At 38.9% G+C, this 27,472-nt stretch overlaps 2 protein-coding genes across 6 annotated transcripts in view; one reads left to right on the forward strand and one right to left on the reverse strand.

Moving 5' to 3' along the window:
* LOC114363362 (sushi, von Willebrand factor type A, EGF and pentraxin domain-containing protein 1) overlaps positions 1–14,461 on the forward strand; it is a 67,850-nt gene extending 53,389 nt beyond the window's left edge. Inside the window, exons 7-10 of the mRNA XM_028319052.1 lie at positions 3,054–3,254; positions 4,234–4,574; positions 7,079–7,269; positions 13,150–14,461. Coding sequence (XP_028174853.1) covers positions 3,054–3,254; positions 4,234–4,574; positions 7,079–7,269; positions 13,150–13,486 — 1,070 coding nt within the window. The 3' untranslated portion in view covers positions 13,487–14,461. The remainder of the gene's footprint in view (positions 1–3,053; positions 3,255–4,233; positions 4,575–7,078; positions 7,270–13,149) is intronic.
* A 7,783-nt stretch (positions 14,462–22,244) lies between these two features.
* Jarid2 (Jumonji, AT rich interactive domain 2) overlaps positions 22,245–27,472 on the reverse strand; it is a 44,314-nt gene continuing 39,086 nt past the window's right edge. For all 5 annotated transcript variants that reach the window (XM_028319051.1, XM_028319048.1, XM_028319047.1 and 2 more), the window contains 4 exons: positions 26,805–27,096; positions 25,509–25,697; positions 24,250–24,360; positions 22,245–23,570 (listed from right to left, as the gene is read on the reverse strand). In XM_028319051.1, the coding sequence (XP_028174852.1) occupies positions 23,394–23,570; positions 24,250–24,360; positions 25,509–25,697; positions 26,805–27,096 (769 nt within the window). In that variant the 3' untranslated portion in view covers positions 22,245–23,393. The remainder of the gene's footprint in view (positions 23,571–24,249; positions 24,361–25,508; positions 25,698–26,804; positions 27,097–27,472) is intronic.

A 27,472-nucleotide genomic window follows, 5' to 3' on the forward strand; every position in this document is an offset into this window, starting at 1 on the left:
CCGTAACTGTAACGATAACCGGTGTGTTTCAAGAGTTTAACAGACTTCTAACGTTTGTTAAAGTTAAAGTAATATGGTGCAAGCCAGTCTAAGGGTGGGTTGCACTTTACTTTAACTTTGACAAACGTCAAAAAGCTGTCAAACTCCATACAAAAATCACCGGTTATCGTCATAGTTACCGTTAAAATTAGGTGGTGCAACTCAGCCTAAGAATGAGATTTGCCCCACTAATAACAGACCTAACATACATTCTTGTCACATAAAATATATGTAATTTAATATGGTAATTTAAAACATGTTATTGAAAATAATGAATAGTTTGTAATGTCTTAATGAAAAGTCTCGGAGTGTTAGCAGGTGATAATTGCCCGTTGTCATGGTGCGCTGCGCCCGCGCACCTCGCTATGATTAGCTTACTACTTGTACTCGTAAGTCACGAGAACATATTGAAGATTAAGTTAAAGACACGACACATAAAGCGTTGTAATTCTAACAGTTTTGTCAAGACAAAGAAAGAAATGTATGACCAATTTGAAAGGAAAAATCCATTTTGTCCGTGTTCATCTATCGAAGGTAAATTCTGAGTTTCTGAGCGCACAGTCCGAACATTAATTATGAGTCGACTCTGAGGTAAAATTGTGTAAAGCAATCGTAATCATTTGGCAGTTCATAACGTACGATTATTCTGTCAAACTCTTTGTTTAACTGACTTTATCGTACGTTATGAACTGTCAAATGATTACGATTGCTTTACACAATTCCATCTCTGATTTAGATTAATAGGATTTGCCCACCTAGTGTCTTCAAATCGACCTTGTGCACCAAAAAGTTGATTCAAAAATCTAGGTAGGGTAGATGTACTACATAGTTTTTTTACCGCTTTTGGCAAATCAGATCTTGCCATCCACCAAGACACGCCCCACCATTCTTCCGCTAATGTTTGAGTGTTATCGGTCCACGTTAATTTTATCCATGAGTGCACACGCACACTACAATAATGACGCTCAGTGTGCCTACCATGAGTTTACGTTAGGTGTGCTCGCTAACGACTGCGTAAAAAAATGACATTTAAATGTATGACATATTGTGCAGCGCCCCTAGTGGCTACTTTCAAGAAATAAGATCTTCATAGAATTTTTTGACGTATTCGCTAGCGAACTCACCTAACGTAAACTCATGGTAGGCACACAGATTGCTCGGATCAAACTCCCCACACCGCGCGCTGCCCTCGACCAAAAATTGGTGGGGCGCGTCTTCGTCAGCCGTCATTTAACTTCAATCAGGAAAATTTAATATTAAATTATTCGTATTGTTAGATATTACATCTCGCTTGAGTAACAAAGTAACAGTATTGAAACACCACATAAACCTCCCTTGACAACAATTCCATATACCATAGAGCGTACCTACCATAGACCCCGCAGGAAACTTTCTTAGAGGTAAGAGCGGCAGATGCTATCCGTCGCTTTTCCACTGACAATTAGCTACAATTACGTGCTATCTCTCGTGTGAACAGAAACAAACAATGACTGGTTTCCACGTGCAACAGTGGTAACTGAGCTTTCTATCGTCTACTTGGCATTTGGGTCAACTGCTGTAATAAGTACTTTATTAGCAGTGACGATGACATTGACATTTATGAACATCGCCATTTTTAGACGAGTAAGAAAGACTGGCCGAAAAAAGGTATCCCATACTGAAACTGTCAATGTGCCAGTTATACGAGGAGTTATTATTAGTCAAAAAAAAAAGTCAAAAAATCGGGCCTATCATAATTATGTTAAACTATTTGGTTTCAAATTATAACAATCCGATGTGTTCTTTAAGAAAGTTGAGATCGAGCTAGACACTTTTAATCATCGTAATCTTATTTATCAAAAATTTCACAAATCCACAAAAATAATTAGTGAACAATTTCTTTGACTATTCTAGACTCAAAAATAGTTAAGTCGGCGTAAGCTTAAGTAGCATTACATAATCATACATTTCTCTCCGTGGGAACTGCGTCCATTAAGATGTGCGCATTTATGTTTTCATTCAGAAACTTTCAGTGAGTCACAAAGAAAAGGATTTTTTAAGCATTACCAGTTTTAGTGTTATGAAGTAATCGCTTATGGAGATAATTATCGCCTTTCGTTCCCACCGCCAAGTCTTAAGTCTTTGTCGGTCAGGATTGAAGCTTAGTAAATGATACTTGAACTTAGAATTGAAGTTTGAGAAGTTAATGACGTAGTTACCAATAGAAGAGGAAGTACTAAATCGACTCTTGTTTTCAAAAGCCTATTTTATGGTAATTTGGTTTTAGGCCAGGACCAACGGTTTTCTAGTTGAGTTTTAATTTTTTTTTATGCATGACAAGGCAGGTATTTGACCGCAATCGCACTGTTAAGTGAGATGCAGTCTAGGATGGTACATATGATATTATCTGCCCTGTAAGAGCCTATTCACTCTCGCCTTGAAAAGGCCCGGATTATAGTGTTCAGAAAGACAGCAGCAGGCAGCTAAATCCAGTCCCTAGCTGTCCTCATTATAAAAGAGTTATCGAAACGCTTAGTGCGAGCTGGGGGAATGTCGACAATGTAGGGATGGTAATCGGCAATCTAGCTGATTCTGGCAACACAGAAGTTGGAGGATGATAAATTATAAATTCATTTGCACCTGTACAAAGCACGTTGATGCAACTAATTTACTATAACTAACTACGAGTAAAATACAATGCCACATTGACACATGTTTTTCTTATCGTGCTGTCTCGTATTACTCAATTTCCTTACATTACTTTTTTTGCAGTTTTACGCATGTTAATATGTTAAGTTCTTGAGTGGCGAAGACGTGGGCAGGCCTCCCACTAAGTGGACCGACGATCTGGTGAAGGTCGCGGGAGGTGCCTGGATGCGGGCGGCGCAGGACCGGTATTTGTGGAAATCCTTGGGGGAGGCCTTTTTCCAGTAGTAGACGTCTTGAAACGAACGAACGAACGCATGTTAATAAACGTCAACTTGTTGTTAACTCATCGTCTACCAACAAAGTTTTAAAATACTCATTTTCCACAGTGGTGCAATGCGAGCCGCCGCTGCAGATTGCGAACGGGCGAGTCACTATCGCGCAGAACGCGTCTACCTTCGGCGCTACGGCTGAATACTCTTGCGCGCGCGGCTACAAGCTGCTCGGCGCCAGGGTCCTGTCCTGCCTCGCGACTGGCCTGTGGGACAACCCCACCCCCCACTGTCATCGTAAGCAACAGACTTTAAATGGTACTTCTTGTCAGAAAACATACCAAGCTTATGTAGTGGTAATTGGTACTTTGCAACAGAAATGTAGAAAACTGATGTGTGGTAAAGATGCTGCCAGTACTGTTGATTTTTCTACTGGCTTGGAGGAAGACTTTGCTGTCATGGCAAGTGATAAAGGACAATGTTCGTTCTCCATACATTGTTCGCCTAAAGAACCAACAATTTTGACATATTACTACCCGAAAGCGAAATAATACGATTCTGTGTGTAAGAACAATGATTCCTGATGGACACTTGCCATAAAATTAATGATTAAGAATATTAAATCACAGCGATTTTATAATATGTCGTTTATGACAACATGGCGTCTAATGTATTGTGTGAATGTATGAACACCGATTCGCGAAAAATGTTTTGTATTGTCGTCACGCCGAGTCGCAGCCAAATAGTATAAAATAATAGAACAAGTTTTAGAAATACAACTCGGCATTCCACTTTTACAATATGCCCACATATTGCACGTAAATAAACAACATGAATCGTAGGTTGTTTCCACCCTTGTCATCTGACACATGAAATAAACTCCTATTGTATTATAGATATCGAAGCCGAATCGTATATAATAATAGAATGGGTTTTGGAGATCACTCGGGGTTCCACTTTTATAAAAAAACGTCCGGAAGTTGTAATAGTATTATAGAATAAACGTTAAAAGACTTATTTATTTAATTTTTCAATGCTTAAGTGTCCATTAGAATGAAAGGGTGCTTAATGTATTAAAAAAAATAGAAAATAATTATGATGGGTTAATGTTTTTGGGCGGTTTTTTAGGCGGTTTCTGACAATGTCCTTTATTTGTGTGGGTAGTATGGAGCACCATGCATTTGCAAAGTAATTCTCTAAATCTGTAATAGTTATAGTAAACTCTAGATAAGACTTAGAATTTCTCTATTTAACGTTTAACGTTAGGTCAGAAGTTCTAAAAGGTTTTCCTTTCCAGCTGAAGAACGTTCAACGACCACCACAACGACGACGACGACCACGCCTGCTCCCTCACCTCTGCCGACCACCACTCCCCTCTTACCCTCTCCTTCCCTCCCCACCACCCCCCGCTTGCTGCCCACGCGACCTCGTCCTGCGCCTCGGCCCTCGTCGCCAACGCCGTTCTCTCCTCCCGAGACCACCAGACGTCCGCGCCCGAAGACGACCACCGAGCGAGTGACGACGCGAGCGTACGAACGGCCGCCGGAAAGGAAGACTGTGACGGTGGGCGATGCGCAGGAGTCGCCGACCAGCCACGTGCCGCATATCATCGTGGCCAGCCACCCGAGAGAAAATCAGGTGAAGATTATTGTAACTTACTGTCATTTTTAGTGTGGTGAACACACTCTTCTTTATTCATGGCTGACCTTCTCGACAAACACGCAAACATCTGGCCTTCCTAAACTCAACTCATCTGGCCCACAGCGGTGTGGGCCTCCCCTGCTGGACTCCCCAAGTCCAAAGTATATGGCCAGGGGGAGGACTAGGTTAAATTCTCCATTATCCTCTGGTAACCCTATCTAAGTTGTACTGTTGGAATGGAGACCAAGTCGCAGGAATTACTTGGATTCGGCCGAGGCCTTTGTCCAGCAGTTGCATTTGGACGAACTAACTTACTTCAACAGAACTATCTTAAACGATCTAATGAAAAATAAGATGAAAGTAAAATTGGCAATCACTTTGTCGTAAATAGTCGACACAGTAGAACGAAAGCGAGATCTATTCACCAAATCAAATCCGACAATGCGACAAAATGGCCAACTCATCCCCCATTGGGCTTGGTTGACCTCGTGGAGAAAGTAGAACCACAAACAAGTAACACACAGAAACCCCAACATCTCCGTTATTAAACGTTAACCGCCTCTGTGGTCTAGTGGTAAGACCACCTGCTTCAGACGCAGAGGTCCCGGGTTCGATTCCCAGTGGGGGCAGATTTTTCTGTTCGGTCCGGTTGGTGGTAGGGCTTGTTCAAAGTCCGCCTGGCTAGCTTCCGGCAGTTAGAGGTAAGATAACCAGATCCTCCGTGGTTGAGGATTCCGGGTGAAGCTCGCTTCCACCTTCGACCTGATCATCACTTACCATCAGGTGAGATACAGGCCAAGAGCTTCCTCTTTGTGGATAAAAAAAAATCTCCGTTATAAAGATTTTCTTCTTATTCTGACCTTCCGTGTTATGTCACACCACAATGATATGGATGTAGACGGTCTAATTAACAGGCAAGATACGAGCATGATTGCCAAAGTGAAATTAAATAAAAGCGTGATAAAAGGCCGTTTTCAAATAAAGATCGTGTGAAATTAAACAAATAATGAGAAGATTAGTCACAGGTCATTAATTTATTGCAATTAAGTTCAGTTTTATTCACTTTTTCATCGCTTTTTGTGCGATAGCGACACGAATTATAGTATCAGAATAGAATACTACCTACTGGCTGTAGCTTACAATAGATCCCAAATCAAAAGAAAAAATAAGGACAATATATTAAGCTATGATTTTATCCTTTAGTTAGTCCTCCAGCACAGACGATTTAAAAAAAACACCTGGAAGAGAATGTCATAAGGCATTAAGTTCGCCTTTTGTACTGCATTCCTTTTTTTTGTGTGCAATATAACTTTTAATAATAATAAAACTGTTCTATTAAGAGGCACTGGGTTACGAACCTACTGAACCCTCGTCTCTACTAGGTATACCTACTTGTAATGATGTTTACTTAAATACGTGACCGTGGTATTACTTTACGGATAGTTGCGTACTTACTCGTCATAATGGATACTTTTTACTTTCCAAATATGGGAGAATAAAAGGAGTTAAACCGTTTCACTTTTGTTAACGATGTTAACACGTTGTCAGCGGCGTCTTTTTAGTAATAAGGCTGCACGATATTTTTGTGCATATTCATTCTGTTATGTTGTAACTGGCTTTCAGCGTTCTGCTTCCTTCATTATACTGGCTGTAAAGGAAAACAAAGTTTTGAAACTACATAATTAGATGCTAATCTCTAAGTCCGTTGTAGACTACCGCAATAGTTCTATCGGCATAATGGTTAATGTGCGTTCTGCAGAAATGCAGTGGGATCGTAGCACTCCCGTTCCGTTGTCTTCCGGAAGATTTCCTTCTCACATGAGACAACGACATCCCAGGCATCATCACTTCCAAGTATCTTCTTCTTCTTTTCGTGTCGACAACAAACCTACACAGTGTCAGCCCAAAACTCCGCCACAAGAGTGGCGTTGTCAGCAGCATTCACCAAATCCTCCTGAGTGCAGTTGCTCGGGCACTCAGGGCACGACATCAGGTGCTTCATCACTTCCAAGTATAGCAAACTCGGATACTGAAATCCAAAAGTAGGCTCCTAGCTAGGCATGACTGCGAGGGTATATGTACTAGCTAGGGCTGACTGCAGGGGTATACATAGAATACCCTGCCGTGTCTGGCACAATCCAAAGCAACTTCCAAGTCCAGAAATCTACGAACTTTGTAAGCTTAACCACGGAAGCGTAACAGGAAAAAAAGTTTATCCTTTATCATAAAATAACCCACATTTTTAGCAAATAACTGAATCGTTCGTTTGTTCGTTTCAGAGTACTTATTATTAGTCTGTGGTTTCAACCACCTGACGTCCACTGCTGGACAAAGGCCTCCCCCAAGTATTTCCATAACGACCGGTCGTACGCTTCCTGCAGAACCTGGTTCTTCCTGCGACCTTCATCAGATCGTCGGTCCACCTAGTAGAAGGCTTGACCACGCGATGTCTTCCGGCCCGTGGTTGCCACAAATAACTGAATAAGTTGTTTTTTCCCTAGATCCTTGGCAGCGGCAACAACATCCGAGCAGAACAGACGCCGCGTGTGAACGTGCCTTTGTCTGTGGACGGCGAGAGGCGGGAGACTCTGGGGGCGCGGCTCAACATAGGAGCCGTAGTCGCTCTGGGGGCCTTCGGGGCCTTGGTGTTCCTGGTCGCCATCATCACCACAATTGTCATCTTAGTCAGGAGGTAAAACTGTTGATTGTTGAGGTCACCTTCCTATATAGTCTAGGCTGCAACGGGCCCTGGGCAAGCCAATCGATGTTGGTCGCTCTGGAGGTTCTTGAGCCGTAGTCGCTATGGGGGCCTTCGGGGCCCTGGTCTTCTTGGTCGCCATCATCACTAATATTGTCTTTAGTCAGAAGGTAAGACTGTTGATTGCTGAGGACGCCTTCCTATTATACAGTCTAGACTGCAACGGGCCCTGGGCAAACCAATCGATGTTGGTCGCTCTGGAGGTTCTTGAGCCGTAGTCGCTATGGGGACCTTCGGGGCTCTGGTGTTCCTGGTCGCCATCATCACTAATATTGTCTTTTGTCAGGAGGTAAGACTGTTGATTGCTGGCTGAGGTCGCCTTCCTATACATTGTGGAATTTTGTAATGCCACCTGGAGGGAAAGTACCTACTCCTAATACTGTAGATAGAAAATTTTACTGAAAGGAAACATTCCTTGATTTTTGAAAAGAAAGGGAACTGCATTCAAAAATTTTCGAAATTTTTTCGAAAATTCACTACCATACCATACAATTTTCTGTACATAATTAAAATAATTTGAGATTTCATGGTTTTCCTTTCATTTGATTTATCAAGTTTGTTAGAGAGATTTCATCCTTATACTTAACCCTAACGATTGATGTAATAAAAATACAGGGTATAATTTTTAACAGATTTTAGTTGGTTCGATTCTCGGGTGTGGCAAGCAAATTTTTTTATGTCTTTGAATGCAGTTCAATTTCTTTTAAAAAATAAAGGAATGTTTTCTTTTAGAATTTTTTTCTATCTACAATACTAAGAGTACTTTCCCTCCAGGTGGCATTACAAAATTCCACCCTGTATAGTCTAGGATGCAACGGGCCCTGGGCAAGCCAACCGATGTTGGTCGCTCTGGAGGTTCTTGAGCCGTAGTCGCTATGGGGACCTTCGGGGCTCTGGTGTTCCTGGTCGCCATCATCACTAATATTGTCTTTAGTCAGGAGGTAAGACTGTTGATTGTTGAGGATATCTTCGTTTTAAGAATAGACTTTGATAAATCCTCAGCACTCCAATTGATATTGGTCACTCTAGGGGTTCTTGGAACATGAGTCGTGGTCACTGTCACTACCACCATTTTATATCCTAGTGTAGAAGGTAAGATTGTGCAGGATTTCCACTAATGTAGCAAAGGCTAGGATATGAGATACAAAATTGTCCAATATTTCGCATCTTATATCCTTGGGGCGTTGGTGTTCTCAGTCATAGCCATCATCACGGCCATGAGGTGAGATTAAGGGTTCCTTCTCATAAAGATAAACTGTAATAAACCCTCGGAATACAACTCAAGTGTTCTTGGTGTCCATTTTTTTATCAAGAAGTAAGGTTGATATTGAAGTTCAGGGTATGTAAATTTTTGAGTTAGAGGTTGACCTCTACACACACACCTCTACACAATATACTTGAGTATATTGTGTAATTCTTTCACGGGGTACTGATTCGGTTGACCTTAATCTTACGGTAAGTGGTGAGGTCTAAGACAGCACTTCATGGCCGATAAATACTTTAAAATACAACCTCCAACTCAAAATTGTCCGTACACTTTATGCATCTTATTTCATCCATTGTAGACTCATTACCCTAATTCATTTACCAAGGTTCTTATGGTATGAAAGTACCTTAAAATATAAATGCTTCTTCTGACGCTTTCATAAACAAATCCAACTTCATTTATTAACTGTTTCTAAAATTACTCTCCATTGTTATGTTAATGTATTGTGTAAGCCTATAATACTTCACATAGATATCTTATCCCATAAACTCATCATCAATAACATAATTAATTACTAACTGTACCCTTTAGTTTAATTATCAGAGCTTAATTCCAAAATTAATTCCATTAAACTACACACATCGACGCCAATGCAATGGTATTGTTCAACAGGATTACACTATCAGATTGCAGCACACATTAATTGCTCTAATTTCCAATACAATAAGGTCATAAAGATAATAATATATTACGCAGAAGCTAGAACACACTATACTTACGCCCGTATTCACAAACATTACCTACTATGAGCCTTCAAAGTGCGCGTGGACGCACAGGGTGACACAAGAACTAATCACAGAGCTCTTTTCTATATTAGTTCGATTTGGTGCTTCACATAATCAAGCATCGTTTGTGAATACGGGCTATCAAACACCCTACTCAGATTCGATCTGCCTACACGGTCCAGAATCATCAACAGGAATCAAACACGGTTAAACGTATAAAAATCACAACCAATTTCAGAGCTAAATCATTTTCATTATAGTTTCCTAATACCTACCTAATTCCTAGATGATCGAAAACATTCAAAAATATATTTCTTAGAATTCCGTTTACATAATATTTACGTGCTCGCTTTTGAATCACACTTTCTGCATTTAAATTCAAACCTAAACACCTCAGTATTCAGAAAAGTTTAGGTAGGTTCTCACATAATCTCCACAATACCAACTGCCCACATGACACTGCCCACAAAGTAGACACAATAGAAAACAATCGAGAAGAAGACTAAGAGCTGGTGAACGCCAGATCTACGTCATTTTATAAAAGCTGAAAGTTTGTTAGCGTATGCTCCCAATATAGGATAGAGTGCTGGTGAATCATGAAGTTTGGGTCATCGTGGCTTTGGCAGCTATCCTAAAAAAACTGTCTGACAAGGAGTTGGAACTGTCAAAACTATCTGGCTGATGTGGAAACAACTTCTGATCATTGCCCAAATATTATACATAAAAATCAGATTGTATGGTTTAACGTAAGTAGAATTACAGTGTATTGAATATACAGAAAAAGCCACCGTAAAAGTTAGGCTTACGTTATACCATAAAAGCTGATTTTTAAATAAAATATTAGGGCAACAATTAGAAGTAGTTTCCTCATCAGCCAGACAGTTTTGACAGTTCCAACTCCTTGCAGTTTTTTTAGGATAGTTGCCAAAGCCACGATGCCCCAATCTTCACGATTCACCAACATTCTATCCTATATTGGGAGCATATGCTGACAAACTTTCGGCTTTTATAAAATGACGTAGGCCTGGCGTTCACTAGCTCTTAGTCTAGAAGTCAAAATCCCCCAAATTAACACGTTTTGATGACGTCAGCGGCGGTCAAAAGCGACCACCGGCGGTGCGCGAGCTACCCTCGCGGTGGTACACTCTGCTCGCACTCCCGTTCCCGGATCAGCAAGTCGGGAGGCGCGAGTTTGCGCGCACGCACCGCCAGACGCATCGTGCCGGACATTTCTCCAACCCGTTATAGCGTGCGTTTATATTTTGAGGTACAAGCGGGTGGCGTTGTGGCTGTAAAGATTGTAGATTCGATTCCCGAATGAGACGATGGAGCGAAACGAATAGGCTGTTATGGACGTCTACGGTCGTAAGAAGTTAAAGTGCGGAAATTGCCTAGTACCTACATGAATATAATTTGAATTACCATAGATTCCATTTTTCCCAATCAACCTTTGGATCTGGAGCTGATGCATGGAAATCCAGTTTTTGAAGTCTTAAACCCAAAAGCTATCCAAATTCTTAAAACGCATTAATGGTTATCTAAAAGACATTTCAACCTGACAAGATAAGTAGGTACTTTTGTAATAGCACAGAATAATAATGTAAATAGGTAATATAAAGTTACGCAAAGAATCTCATGAAAAAGGACAATGGGCAAAATGGTACCCGGCTCCAATAGATATGTGTCTAGTATCGTTTGAAAGGTCTTACCAAGATGAACAACTTTTACTATGACCACCAGCCTCAGATCTGGTTGTGTACGAAGATATACATACTTTTTTGCAGAATGGTACCCGGCTCCAATAGTTATGTTTGTAGTGTCATTTGAAAGGTCTTACCAAGACGAACAACATTTACTATGGACACCAGCCTCAGATCTGGTTGCGTTCGAAGATAAAGAAGATACTTTTTGTGTAACCTAAGTATCATACAGTATGAAGGGGGACGCGCTCGGGGAGATGGTCGGACGCGGTGAGGAAGACGGTGGGCGGGAGTTTGCACCGTGCGCTCCACACAGCTTATGACCGCAGTCTGTGGAGGAACACTATCTGTGGTCGCGATCCTCATCAGTGAGGGACCGAGGAAGAAGAAGAAGAAGATCATACGTGTCCATCGTATGGCACTTAGGTTATGCGTGGCAGGAAGGGTTTACTGCTCCAGCATCCTTCCTTAACTCTATAATTATTGATGGGGATAATTGTGAAATAAATATTTTTATCTAAAGAAGTACTACCCCCTTATTAATAAAAAGTTACACCTAGGAAGAGCCTTGGATTAAAATGACATTTTCATACCAAATGACAATTTATTAATAAAGGGGTTAAAGTTTTATTACTTCTTAAGGGTCTTATTATGGGTTGCTAAAGCGAATAAACCCACAAGACCCAATAAGTCCACCCACAAGATGGACCGACGACCTCATAAAGGTAGTGGGAAGGCGCTGGATGCAGGCCGCCACCAACCGGCCATTGTGGAAATCATTGGGGGAGGCCTATGTTCAACTGGACGTCCTATGGCTAAAATGATCATGATGATGATGATGAAAGCGAATAAAGGGCTAATAGCTTGGGTAGTTCATCGTAGGTATAATCCTTTCCTTTTCAATGCTTCTTTTAGTTATATTAATAAAATGTAGTCATAATACATACTCGTACACATGGATGATTTTGTTATACTTTCATTATAATACTTAGTGGAATTACTGCTTTCAAAACGTGAATTAGAACTGGCCCCATAGCAGACATTTTCCTACATCTAAAGGCCTTTTAAAATATATATTGGTTATGGCTATTGGAGCGGGTACCACTTTCCATACATTTGTGCCCATCATCCTTTACTACATACCAAGTAGGTACTCTATCTATACAATTAGTCGATTAGGTTTATCGCTTGAAAAAAAATAGGATGGACGAAAAGCTTGGGTCGCCAATGCAACCTTTAAAAATCAGTTTCAGTTAAAAGTAATTTGTTTTTATATTAATATTTCCAGCGATTCGGGTGAGAAAGAGAACTGTCTCTTCTTGCCACGTTATTAAAACTGCAATTTAAATATTATAGTCAATACGGCCACTATGCCATTCCGCATCGCACACGCACAAACAAAACGGCACACGACAATCACCGCCATCTTGTTCACGATGTCACTCACAAAATGGACGCTCAACGTTATGGGTACCTGTTCACTGCTGTTGATCCATCGTATGCGTTAGTTAGGCGACTCTAAATTGAGTAAATAATAACAAATATTGAAGTACTAGTGATTAAGAATTTAGTTTTCTACTCGCATTGACGACAGACTAAAATAAGGAACTATGGCCGAATCAATGTAATCATGCAGCAATTAATACGCGGGATGGGAAAATTAGTTTCGATAATTAGTTATTCTCTCTGAGAGAGGCCTGTCTCACTGGAATGAGTGAGTAGAAACCATTTGACAAAGTACTTCTTTAGTTGACTATCGCCTATGGTGGATAACAGTGCATAGAAGACCCATAACACCACACAGTCTAGGTTTGCGGTGCTCTACACGTTTGTAAATAAGTACCTACTCAACGCACGGCGACAGTTGCACATGCTACCGAAGTACCTACACCCACGATCACCCGATATTATACTTTTTATCTATCTCCACGTATTTCATTTTCAGCTATTTTCAGTATTTCAAAGACAAGAGCATATTTACAGACACTTGAATTTCATCCATTTTCCTCCATGAATGGACAAATCTTGACTCCAAGAGCTGTCAATATGCTCATTATCTTACACCCGCCGCTTGCGATGCAACTCCAAAACTCAGATTCAACAATGCCCTCCAATTCAGCAGGAAACACCACGACGGGAAGCGGTACCGACACCACGTGTCGCCCGACTGCAACACGGTGGCGTCTCTCGACTCCTCGTCCTCAGAGTCGCGGAGCGGCCTGAACCGGTACTACCGGCAGGCCTGGGAGGAGCTGCACGAAGCCGCCGGCGCCAAGCACCCACACAGGAGGCACGACAGGGAAGCCCCCAAGGACGGATCAGAGCTCGTCGTGTCCGACGTCTACCCCGCCCCACCCCGCGACAAGCGGCGCCACCACCACCACCACCACAGGGAGCCCCGCCACCCCGAGTGGCACGCGCCCCACCGCACCACCCACAACCACAAACCCAGGTATTAGGGGCGACACCACGTGAAGGACCCTTATTACCCGAACCCAGTGACAACGAATGTATTAATTGAACGCTAGTATTTATAGTGAAAGAGATATGACTGATGAATTCACCCCCATTGATTTGTAGGTACAATTATTTCGGCATACTTTTTTTCATCTCTTCAAATCGAAATCATTGATCGTGGTGTTAAATTACATTTAGCTTTGTACGTGTTATGCTAAATAGACCAAATAACTACGCAAGCTTCCATTTTAATTTATTTCGTAGTCTAGAGAATGTTTATTCTTAAATCTATAAAATATATTATCTCGAGTAGTTAGAAATAAATACATGACTTGTAACTAGAATAGCCCGTATTGATATTTATATGGGACTTTTTCTTCGGTGTATTTTTCGTAACTGATAAATCTTTGATAGTTTTGTTTCAAAGATTATTAATCTTCAGTAACTCTTGACTTGATTGCTTTAACTATGATATCCTTGATCTTTTCTTAGATATATTTGGGACGTCATTTTCATTCTGATTTTCATATAAATGTAGGTAGTTATTAATTAAGAGGTTACATAATGTGTTGTACATAGTTGCTATGTATTTTTTCGTAAGATTAGATTGAAGATAATCATTGTTCGCGCTCTAACTTTCCTGTCTCATTTTAATTGTTATAATTACGACGTTATTAATTATTGGACTGTGAATTATATCCAAGATTGTTTTAGTTAGTTTTTAAGTTGTAAAAATGTATTTAATGATGAAGTTTTATTAAATGTGTTACAGCCTTCTGAGAGATGGCGGGTGATTGGTGTTATTGTTTCCAGAAATATATTGTTTTAACTAAAATTAATTCATTCAAGTCAAGTAGGTAGGTACTTAAAAAGAGCTATCAATTTAAATTAAGAATCGAAGAAATTAGTGGATATTAAAACCATAGAAATGTTGAAGTTTTTTGCTAAAGACGAAGCAAAGTCGTTTGATTATTGGTCCTTAACCCATTATAGACTGAGTTTTCTTAAAGTGTCAGATTTTTGTTTTTTTGAAATATGTTCATAATTATGGTCTACATAATGCTATACAAGCATTAAAAAAATTATTCGACCTGTAATCTGGAAAAAAAATGCTGGTACCATATGGTACCGCTAGCCTCTTACCGTGTCAGTTGGTTAAAACATAACTTTATCATGGACTTTATAAAAATTGGGTAAATTATATATTTTATTATTATTTTAATATGTATTAATATACAAACAAATAACAGGAGTGATATTAAATGTAAAAAAGCTGTATATTGGGTAAGCAATATTCATTTTTATCTTTGAATATTCAAAAATTTGGAATGGAGCTTGGCATTGCACGCTGCACATAGCCCCACGTTACATTTTCTATACTCTGATATTGTTCGAGAGTCGCAATTATCTTAAGTTTGTCCTATAAATTTCTGCTTCGTCTTGGGACCTTCATCGTCCTCCAAAACTGCCAATGTTTGTGAAAGTTACATCTAAAATAAATAAAAAACCATGGTTTTGTAAAGTATAGGAAACTATTTTACTTAATCTTCCTATATACCATATATACCATTGAATATATCACATACTTCCCAATAAATACAGTAAAAACTAAAAATCATAAAATAATTAAAAAGACACGGTAAGCGGCTAGCGGTACCGTACGGTACCAGTAATTTTGACATACAATATTTCCCATTATTATTACAAATCGACGTAATTTTACACCATTTCACAATAAAAGCACTTATGGAGAATACAAGATTGTAACTAAATCAGTATTTCACTATCACACAAAAAAAATATGATCACTTGCTTTTATGACGCGTCAATTTTTAAGAGAAAATTTTGATGCGCTCACTTCAATCATCACTTACATACAACTGAAAAGAATAACTGTCAATTTTTATTCCTATTAGCATAGACCATATCTATTGGCTATGATTTGCATCAATCAGAGCACTGCATCTTTTCACGTGTTAATGTATAGAGCCAAATTAAAACACACAAAAAAGTGGTACCATATGGGACCGCTAGTCTATAATGGGTATTCAAAAATATATTTTATCTATCAGCGGGAACTATTTTCATCTTACCTTAGTGGACGAACCTACCTATCTTCTGTAAGAAAAATCTATTAAGGTACATAAATCAAACATACACAGTACATTCTTCCCATCAGTCCCAGAAAAAGTAGAGTACGTATGTATATTAATATAGGTTCCAAATAAAGACTAAGACTGGATGTTTAACAGTTTTGAACATCAAACAATTAAACGTTTCATAGTGAATATACTATTAACTAGCCTAACACCAATAGGGACTAAAGCCCGGTCTGTATGCACGTAGAGTTTTGTCCAATGACCCCAAGCTACCCATCCTTATCGCTCGCGCGTAATTATGTTGCTGTCGCGCTCGCACACTTACTGCGGGCGCCCGTTGCACAGTCGCGACAGCAATATAATTACGCGCGAGCGATAAGGATGGGTAGCTTGGGTCATTGGACAAAGTTCTACTTGCTCACAGACCGGGCTATAGTTATTATAATATTGTCTGTCAATCACCCGCCATGCCTCCCCGGAACTCTACTTACACCCTAGATTTGCTCACCCTACGTATGGTACAAAGTATTTTTTAAACCGGTACTTTAAAGTACAAGTCGAGTACCGGTCCGTACTTTCGTTTGATGGAAACGGTAACAAAACGTATGAATATGTGCCATTAAACAGGCAAACTTGAAGTGTCGATCCAGAGATATGTTATTTATTACGATTTAGCTCTTATTTGTAAATACGTAAGTGTATGTAGATGATTAGTTATTTTGTGGTCGTGAGAAATTTATAATTTATAATGGAAACTCAAATAGAAATAAAAGTATTAAAAAAGTTAAAAAACTGATCCCTGAAGAAGGCCGGATATCAGTAATTTTAGTGGTTATCTGACCATAAAAGTTGAGTTTCAATTGAACACCTAAAATTAATAATAATCAAAATATGTAGAGATCATTTTCCACAAAAAAGATTATGGGTCACGTAATAACTACAAAACCTGAAGATTTTGAAGATTTATTGAAACTACTTAGTAAGAATACTTCTATTGAATATTTATTTAAATAACTATATAACTATAATAGAAACTTGAACAGTGACCCAAATCTGAAAGTTTTGACAAAAGAGAGCATGAATGTTTGCAGTTATTTGTGAATAAGTGCATAAGTGAACATTGTGGAACGTGTGCATCGACTGGACTGTCCAAATTATTGTATCGAAACTAATAGAAATAAAGTATTTTTGTGATAAAAACTGACTCTTCTTATTAATAACTAGCGACCCGCCCCTCCTTCGCACAGGTATGTATTATTATTATACCTACTTAAAAATCTCCCTCTTGAATCACTATTTATTAAATAACATTAGTTAATTGTTTAAAAAACTAAAAACACCCTTCTATTACTGCACTAAAAGAATCCAATGAACCTAGGACGCTGGAAATCATCTAGCGCTAAAGTGCACGAAAAGATAAATCCAATGAAGGTGGCCCCCTGTCAAAGTCACTGATAGGACAAGTTGTAGGTACTTAGTTGGTCAATAAAACATAATGTCCCCAGCTCACCGGATGTTTTTCATTTGAGTACCTAACCCACCTACACACCTCCTTTGACCAATGTTAGATAGTAACGGAAGTACGAGTAGCTTGACTCTCTCGACTCGGAGTCGGCGGTTCAGCGTTCGATTCCCAGGTGGGTACGACACCTAATGTAAATTCAACACTTTAATAGTGTTATATCTCGCCAAGGAAGGCTATGTCATAATCTCTAATCAGTACAAAACAAAATTAAAATAAAACTGGTTGATAAGATAATATTTTCCATCTTTACTGTGTTTTAGTAGCTAAAGGGCTGTAAGTTCTCTCGCTGAAGAGGTACCTACTTGTATCCTGGATTTGATTCCCGAATGAAGTCGACCGGGGCGAAATCAAAGTTTCATGCATAGCCTGATGACTGATGGTCATGCATGTTCCACTTTTCGCCCATGCATGATCAACACAAACACATAATGGCGGATGATTTCAGGAGCTGTGTAAAATATAGATCACTTTATATATAGCCGAGCGACATCTGTTGTGATATTTAAAAATAATAATAAAAGATATTTCTTGGTTTATCTTCAAGAGGGCGTTAAATTCACGTATGGCTTCTGCAAACATTTTCAAAATTAGTGTGCTTTTAAATTGTTACACTAGAAGTTAGTATTTAGAATCCAAATAAGAGGGCGCTAGTTATATGGATGTCTGTGTCTGTTGTGTGATTTTAAATTACAAAATATTAAAAGTTATTTCTTCGCTTACATACATGAGGGCGTTGGCTCTAAGTACATTTTTATACAACCACATGGAAAATGTGTGTGCTTTTAGGTTTTTCTCTAGAAGCTAGTTCGTCAATTCTGAGAAAGAGGGCGCTGTTTTATATGCTGTGTTGCTGCCAAAAAGCAGTCACACGTACCAAGTAATCGGGCGAGACAGTGCTCTCGGCCGAGAACTCGGTGCGTCTCGCCCGTTTACTCGGTACGTGTGATCAAGGCCTAAGAACCCTCCTACTCGTTCCACTCCTCCCACCCAGGCGGGATGGCCAGAGGTGGAATAGGGGGACACATCACATCACATTTAATTTCACATTCACTGTCGACTTCGAAAGAAAACAATACAATGTGCATGTGGATTGATTGAGTGATCCTTGCTTATCAGATCATTTCTGACGCTGACTGTACCAATATTGGTATGAAGGTAGGGGTACTACCAGTGGGGATATGTCGGTAGGGATATGTGGAATAGTTATTTTAGTCAGTTTTATTCTTACATCATAGCTAAACCAGGATGTATAATAGAAACTACAAATTTTAGACGACACATTGATTTAATCTCATGCTTGTTCTTATTTCTAAAGACTGACGATTAGTTACTACGTGAATACAAAAAATACCTTAGGGCCGATATGCCTAAAATAAAGTGTTCTTGCGACTTGGCCATATTACATAAAATAGAAAACGATTGGTCGACAAAATTAAACTTCATGGCAAAAAGTAATCAGTTTTACTGTATAACACAGTAAGAGTAAGCGCACACCGTTGATTTTTCAGTATGGGCATGTATGGGAGTGCGCACACTACGCCGATTCGATTTGGCCGATTCTTCATCAAATTAAAATCGGGCACAACTATCGGCCAACTAAAAATCAACGATGTGCGCCTACTCCAATACACATTGTTGGTGTAGCATTACGAATTCTTAATTAGGTAATACAATACTAAGTAACTAAAGTAAGTGACGTCAGAACACTTGTAATACCACAGCTTAAGCCATAATATTCCATGCATTAAGACGTGTTACGACACAACAATAAAATAACATGAATATTACGCAAATCATACTTGGGAGGTCTATGGAGGGAATATATTTATAAATTAAATTAATACCTTTGACTATATCTTGATGGTATTCTTTATGAGAATCATAATGAATGAGCTAGTTACCACGTGATCTCTCTGTTTACTTATTATTATTCTGTGGTTTTACTTCCATTGGGTTCCCAAAATCTTATGTCGCTTAAGGCTGATTTACACGCATTAAGTAGTTAAGTAGGTAACTAAATTTTAACTTAATTTTAAGTGATTAAATTTAATGTAAACAGAAATTGCTACTTAAAATTTAGTTACTAAATTTTAACTTGCAACTTGCTACTAAATTCTGTGTTTACATGCAATTAGTCACTTAAAATTATGTAAAAATTTTTGTTAACTACTTAATACGTGTAAATCAGTCTTTATGAGTAAAGTAGGTATGCTTCTTCACCAGGTATCTCAAATTATTCCATGTTAAACATGGACCCATATTTATAGAAAGATTGATTATTTTATGCTGATTATTACTACAATACAAATATTTAGATGATAAATATAATACAAATATTTAGGTGCAAAACAATGTCATCTTAAGACAACAAGTAAATGGAGGTATAATTAGAACTAAACCATAAAAATACATAATTCTATTTTTCACGTTCTATAGGTAGTTCTCAGTGCCCAGCCGAGCAATTGGCATGGCTTCTTATTTTAGTATATTAAAAAAATTAATACTGATTTGATTACTGTTTCGGTAGTATGGTAATTTTTAAGACTATAATACAATTGAAGTTCAGTCGATAGCACGTCAGATATCACATTGCAGCAAAATCGCACTTTTGCAACCTTTTATGTAACTTGATGTGCCGTGTTTGTATTCTACATTAATTATCCATGTTATTTTTATGTTGTGCCTTCCTAATATAAAAAGATTAACACATATTAACTACATCACAATAATTTTTATCCCCTGCCAGGGGGAACTGCCTAAGGCTGGTCTTACTAATTCTTATATTACGGGGTAAAGTATCAAATTGCTGATTATTAATTTATTAGTTATTCCTTCAAAACAACAGTAAATTACTCTTTTTTTATTTGAAAATTGAATTTTGTTAGATTCTCCGTACAAAACAGCAATTTATTACTAACATCAAATATGTAAATATACTATTATAGACACATATATTATAAACCTAAAGTTTAATCTTAATCTCTAAATATACTTAATTAAATGCACTTAACATAGTGAGTTTAGCATACTGAGATCAAGATAGTTTCAAACAAATCAAACAGTAGATTAATCATTTGCGCCGAAAAGTCCTGGCGACTTGGTGTACCCTCTAAGGTTCACAACTAATCCCCGTAACGGGTAGTTACCAAGGTGACCTACTCTGCAATAAGAAATTTAACAGCCACTGGCTCTGCAGTATTCGCCTTGGCAACGTCCGGAAGGATGTCCAAAAATGGCCCCATTTAAGTTAACTCCGTTTCGAGTTTGACCGCTCCGAGTTTTGAAAAGAACGGATTTCTCGGTTACATTACAACGTACCTGCTGTCATTTATTTATATTGTCGACAATGGGCGAGTCTACAAACTTATCATTCAATTTGTAAGCGGGTTTTAAATGTTAATTTTACGATCAGGCAACTGAGCTAGCACGAAGCAAATAGATATTTTATGTCTATCTTGCTTTGTTTTATAATGTTGTGTTCATAAGGGCATACAATATTTCAACTTAAATGTCTCAGCTAACATCATCCCACGTGTAAGCTTTGAAGTCAGTCGTTTGAAATAGATTATGAAAAAAATCAATAATATTGAACAGATCATTTTGACTATCTTAGACGCTTCGATCTATTGGACGCTGACTGTACCAACGTTACACGAAAATTGAGAAATATTGCAACAAACCCGATTCCAATGCGACATTTTTATACTTAAATGAAAAAATACTTAACATAATAAACTTATTGGATGGATAACTTATACCAGGGGTGGCCAATCGGTCGATCGCGACTATTAGTCCAGTCGATCGTGGCAAGGCAAAAAATACTACATGATTGTGTCCTAAACTATGCTGTTTCATTTAAGATTTCAAGAAGTATCTAAGTGGTAGATCGCCCAGGGTTTCGTTAGTAAACAGTAGATCTTATGTCTAATCAAGTTGGCCACCCCTGACTTATACAATCTGAAAAGTTAGGACGCCCAGGACTGATATTAAACATTATACACTAACAAGCTCCTCAAAACGATAAGTTAACTGATAATCAGTTTTAGAGATGATGACAAGTTATGTAATACAAATGCAAAGTATACTAATCACTACCTAAAAATTTAGTTGATAATATGTAAATTTTTGGCTTTTTTTATATTAAAGCTGTCAGAAGAAATAATTATATAATTTCATTACGATCAAGTTACACAATTTCTGCAATGATGTAAAGGCTGATTTACACGTGTTAAGTAGGTAACTAAATTTTAACTTAATTTTAAGTGATTACTTGCAATTTGATCACTTAAAATTAAGTTAAAATATAGTTACCTACTTAACTACTTAAAACGTGTAAATCGGCATTTATCATTTAATTTAGGACACACCTTTGTCCACTTGCAGTCTGTAATACATTCATAATTTAAGCTCATGCTCAAGCTAAGCTTCTTGAAAGCAGAGATTGGCTAATTAATAACAATTTAGGTTACGTTGAAATTTAATTACGAGTACAGGAACAGCTGTAATAAAAAAATAAGACAGTGTCTCTAATTTGACAGTCTAACTGGCATGTTCAGAATAAACTAAAATGAATACCAAAAAGTAAAGCAGCTTTTTTTTTTCAATATTTGTTGTCAAAGATGCATATGAAAATTTAAAATTGCTCAGGATATCATAAAAACAGAAATTCGTGAGTATTAATTAACAAATACAACAATGATGCATAATAATATCATATCAAAATGACTTACAAGAGAACATGACTGCAAGTGAACGTAGTCCATTAGCACCATGAGTTTAGGCGTTGAGCATCAAATTGACGAATATGTATTCCTAATACGCTTCAACTACGTTGCAAAAGCTAGAAATAACGCAAATATTTAAGACTGGCGATGTCCTACTGTATCCATTTGACTGCGGCAATAACTAGCGCAAATAAAGCATCGAATACTCGCCGTTTGTTAATGACACTAGCTTGACCGTGGGTCCGTATGAGCGTTGTTTAAGGCCCAGAACAGACGGTGAAACGCAACTGCAACGAAACTGCAACTTTCTGATGATTCTTATGAATGAAACTGAAACTGAAAGTTTCAAACTGGTCGCGTCATGTGTGGTCTCTCAACGGACGCTATGGCAGAAACTTAGATGCAACTCAAAAGTAACTAACACAGTTGCAGTTTCGTTGCAGTTGCGTTTCACCGTCTGTTCTGGGCCTTACAGTCACGCTTATGTACGCTTACGCCCGCGCGGTTGGTAACTCGGATAAGTAGAACATCAGTAATATCTAATTTTGGCATAACTACATTTTTACATGTGTCAAAAATGTACATCAAGTATTATTAAAGCCATTGATTTCAGCTGCTCAAATCAGCCGATTCTTTACATTTTTGAATTTCATTGGAAATATATACTTTCTTTATTTCATGCCCTTAAGATTACATAATAAGTATAATACCTACACACGATTTTAAGTCAAATTTCATACTAGTTAATAATGAAATCTGTTACTTACTACATATTAGCTCAGGTTAAGTATAAGTACTATCCAAAAAATACAATTAGTCAATAAACTAAAAAACTTAAGATTTCACATGGCGAGATGAAGTGACTTTGTATATACAGGATGGCCATTAAATTAATGCTGCAGCTATAGTACACTAAGTACCTTACAAATAGTCACCCTGTATTTTACGGTACATTCGGCCAGATTTGTAAGTTTTTTTTATATTTACACATTAGGGGTGTGGACTGGGTATGAGAATCTAAATTGTATTTATTCCGTCAGAAAGATGATAAAAAAATATTGGACACGTATTTATTTTTCATAATCGAATAACTACACTATTATATTTTATTGAAAATTCACGTGACATCACTACTAGGTAAAAAATCAAACTAGGCGTGACGTCACGCGCCGTTTCAGCTTGATGGAGCACTGTTATTATTTAATTATAAAAGAAAAGAAAAAATACGTGTCCAATATTTTCTTATTATCTGTCTAACGGACAAATAAAAGAAATTTTGTCCACTAACTAATTCAAATAATGAAAACGACTAAGTTTCTAATTGGCAGTTAAACAAAAATATCGACCATACTAAATAATAATGGTCAGACTATGTTCAAAGTCAAAATAATAATACATTACAAAAAAAATTGAGCAACAAATTAATTTCAACCGATATTAATAAGTCTTTAAGATTTTAAAACTACTCTTATATGACCTGATTCTAAATTTGGTATACCGATACACAGTAAAATGTGACTTAACCCATTGACAATAAAACACCGAATACTTTTAAGTAGCTTTAAGTCTCCATACGCTCTTTGACGCGTCGCACTGCGTCTTCCAACTCGGCGTGCAGGACGAAAAAGGTAGCCACCACTCCATCCACGCTTTGTAAGTAGCGTTCTCTGTCCTTGTCTAACAGCAGGAGAGCATGCTCCAGGCAGAGAGACGACCGCTTGCTCGTCAGCCCCGTCACCTATACAGTGTAATAGCTTCATAAACGATACTTTACATTTAAAAATGCTTAAATCTTAAAATAGGTCGATCATCAAATTATGCAGAATGGGTACTTTTTCACGCCATTAAACAATAATTCCAAAAACACAACACACCTCGATGTTGCTCTGGAAATTGGTAGCTTTGGGATCAAGAGTTAGGCCCAGAACAGACGGTGAAACGCAACTGCAACGAAACTGCAACTTTCTGATGATTCTGATGAATGAAACTGAAAGTATCAAACTAGTCGCGTCATGTGTGGTCTCTCAACGGACGCTATGGCAGAAACTTAGATGCAACTCAAAAGTAACTAGCAGTTGCAGTTTCGTTGCACTTGCGTTTCACCGTCTGTTCTGGGCCTTAGTCAAATGAGTTGGCAAAATACAACCTCTTAACTTAGAAGCGCGACAGCAGCGCGGCAGCGGCGTTTTTATAATGTGAAGGCATGCTCCTAACTTTACGAAAGAAAAAAAATGAATTAGACAGGGATTCGACTGATGATTTTTAAAATTCACATTTTTGAAGTCCGTATCGATTCATTCACTTTAATCGATGTTTTTAAGCAGGTCACCTCACTATGAAGCTAAAACTGACAGACGTCAAATGTTACCTATTAAAATGAGTCTACTTTAGTGCCTTTACTGTATACTTTGTACTACCTTCGAGAGATACAGCGTCGTGCGGCAAATCTCGCACTCGTCTTGCTCGCGAACGTTCCACGCGCCGGCCGGTCGCTTCCGCGCCTGGTTGCAATTCATCAGCCGGTATTGCTGCGGGACAAATGCATTATTTGAACACGGCTGGAGTTTTAATTATCTCACTATAGGCCTTATACATATATTATATAGCGTGGGCAGGCCTACTAGGTGGACCGACGATCTGGTAAAGCTCGCGGGCAGAGCGTGGATGCGGGCAGCGCAGGACCGTTCATTGTGGAAAACCTTGGGGGAGGCCTTTGTCCAGCAGTGGACGTCATTTGGCTGAAACGAAGCCTTATACAGAAGCTCAAAGTTGCACAGCGTGCTATGGAGAGGACTATGCTCGGTGTATATTTAAGAGATCGAATCAGAAATGAGGATATCCGTAAACGAAGTCGCTGACATAGCCCGACGGATTAGCAAGCTGGAGTGGCAATGGGCAGGGCACATAGTACGCAGAACTGACGGCCGATGGGGCAGCATGGTTCTGAGGAGGCCGCGTACCGGAAAACGCGGCGTGGGACGTCCACCCACGACATCATAAAGGTAGCAGGAAGGCGCTGACTGCAAGCCGCTACCAACCGGGCGACATGGAAAGCATTGGGGGAGGCCTATGTTCAGCAGTGGCCGTCCTATGGCTGAGATGATGATGATGATGGAGTTTTAGTTATCTACTTCACGTAGTTATAAAACATATTTGTATTGAAGATATACTTCTTTTAGTTTCTGTGATCTGTAGACCTGACGATGTCGTGTCCTGAACCTCTAGCATGAAAAACTTTCGTCTTCGAATCGTTTGCGTATTCGATAAAATTCGATACTCAATCTTCGAATTAAACGATAACGTGACAATTTTGATTGTCAAAATAAGTTTAGTGCAACATCTCATACTAAGTTCACTTTACGACACGTTCACAAGGGCGCTATTGTAGTTTTCTTACTAAATCTTTTGATGGCGAAACGATTTGAACTTGAAAGTTTTTCGTGCCATAGTCTGGTCCGTGAGCACGTAGAATTTTGTCCAATGACCCCTAGCTACATCCTTGTCGCTCGCGCGTAATGTTGCTATCGCGCTCGCACACTCACTGCGGGTGCCAGTCGCACAGTCGCGTCAGCAATATAATTACGCGCGAGCGATAAGGATGGGTAGCTAGGAGTCATTGGACAAAATTCTACGTGCTCACGGACCGGGCTTTAGCCGTGCTGGTAACGTCACTGACCTCAGGTGTGGCTAGCTCGACGCCGTACTTCATGAGCTGGTCGCGGCGTGCCAGCTCTGTTGAGACCACGTCGCGCAAGTTTGCGTGCACGCCAGCCAGCACGTGCGCGGGCACGCGTTCGTCCAGCGCCACTGCTAGAAGCAGCTGCTCCAGAGAAAACATGGTCGGCTCGCAGCTGGCGCGGAGTTCCTGTGGTGAGAACAGCTGTTGTAGAACCCTTTCCCTTCTGATTCGTGAAATAACCTTTTTTTTTTTTAATGAAATTGAGTATCTACTACGTGTGACCGTGCCCTTCGTGAGCCAAACATATTTAAGTGAGGCAATCGCATGTAGAACCCTTTCCCTTCTGACCCATGAAATATTCTATTTTTTTTAATGAAATTGAGTGGGCATCACGTGTAAACGTGCCCTTCGTGAGCCAAACGTATTAAAGTGAGGTAATCGCAGGGTTGCCTGCGATAATAGTCAATTATGGTCTACTAGCTTATGCCCGCGGCTTCACCCGCGTGAAATTTAGTTCGTCACAGATCGTCATAAATTAATTCAAAAATTAATAGCCTATATCGCACCTTCGGTAGAACAAGGGCACAATTGTCAAAAATTGCAAAAATGAGTTAAGTATGCAGAAATACTTTAAAAATGTGTAGCTAATAATTAATAGCTCTCCTGTAAAATTGCAAAAAGTGCAATTGTGCCCTTGTTCTACCGAAGGTGCGATATGTTATTCTGGGTTTTAAACAATAATACCGTAGTTTGATCAAAATCCGTTCAGTGCTTTTTGTGTGAAAGAGTAACAAACATCCAGACATCCTGACATCCAGACATCAAAATATTAGTAGGACTAGTGCATCTCTGAATACAAACGAGTCCACAAAAACCCAAGAGACTTCATGAGTTAAAAGCTCCAAATGAATCAAAGTACCTATAGCAAATTCAAATTCAAAAGGCGACTGGGAATGGTTCAAACGTCCTCTCGAATCGGTAGTCCTTAACCTTTGGGCCATCGCTTCACAGCTTAACACCTATGAATCACAATAAAGATTTTTGTATTTGAATTTGATACTAGCTGTGCCCGCGACTTCGTACGCGTGAAATCCCTTTTTCGCAATATTTTTCATTTTGCTCTGCACCTATTACTCGTAGCGTAATGGTATATAGCCTATAGCCTTCCTCAATAAATGGGCTATCTAACACTGAAATATTTTTTTCAAATCGGACCGGTAGTTCCTGAGATTAGCGCGTTCAAGTAAACAAACAAACAAACTATTCAGCTTTATAATATTAGTATAGACTAACCTGGAAAACAGCTGTGACATCCGTAAGCCATTGAGTGGGCGCGAAGTACACGCTTTCAGATTCAGTGTACCCCGTCGCTATAGACGAAGAATACGCTTTGGGGCAGACAACTATGAACTCTCCGGGGTTTTGTACCACGCGCGAAAGCGGCACGCGTGCGGCGTGCAGCAATGGCGGCGGTATCATGGTGATGTCAGACGGCAGCCATATTGATTTGTTCTGACATGAGGTCGGGCATAATGTCTCGACTGCCTTCCGGAACTCCGTACTGAGCTCGTCGGGGATTCCGTACCTGTGCATGGATTATGAAATCAGAATTGACGTCTAATATTGTGATAGGCGCTAATTTGCATCAAAATCACACTGTTAAAAAGTTGGAATTTGTATGTGAAATCATAATAGAATTTACGTAATGTATAAAAGGAATGAAGAGAAGTGAAAGGGAGATTTAAGACACGAGCATTTTAATCGGTAAGATGATTTTGAAGTCATATGAACATTAAATTGGAATTCAAATTAGAAATATCAATTTGTGTTGTTACCCTAGCCAACATACTTATGCTGGTTTTCTATTTTAAATTCTAATCCGTCAACTGTTTTTTTCAATATGTTTTTGGTCAAAATATCTGCGGTTTTCGATGTTTCTACATTTTCATATTGTTTATAAA

This window comes from Ostrinia furnacalis, unplaced genomic scaffold, assembly GCF_004193835.3.
Source record: "Ostrinia furnacalis isolate ACB-3 unplaced genomic scaffold, ASM419383v2 OfSCF7084, whole genome shotgun sequence".
Classification (NCBI taxonomy): domain Eukaryota; kingdom Metazoa; phylum Arthropoda; class Insecta; order Lepidoptera; family Crambidae; genus Ostrinia; species Ostrinia furnacalis.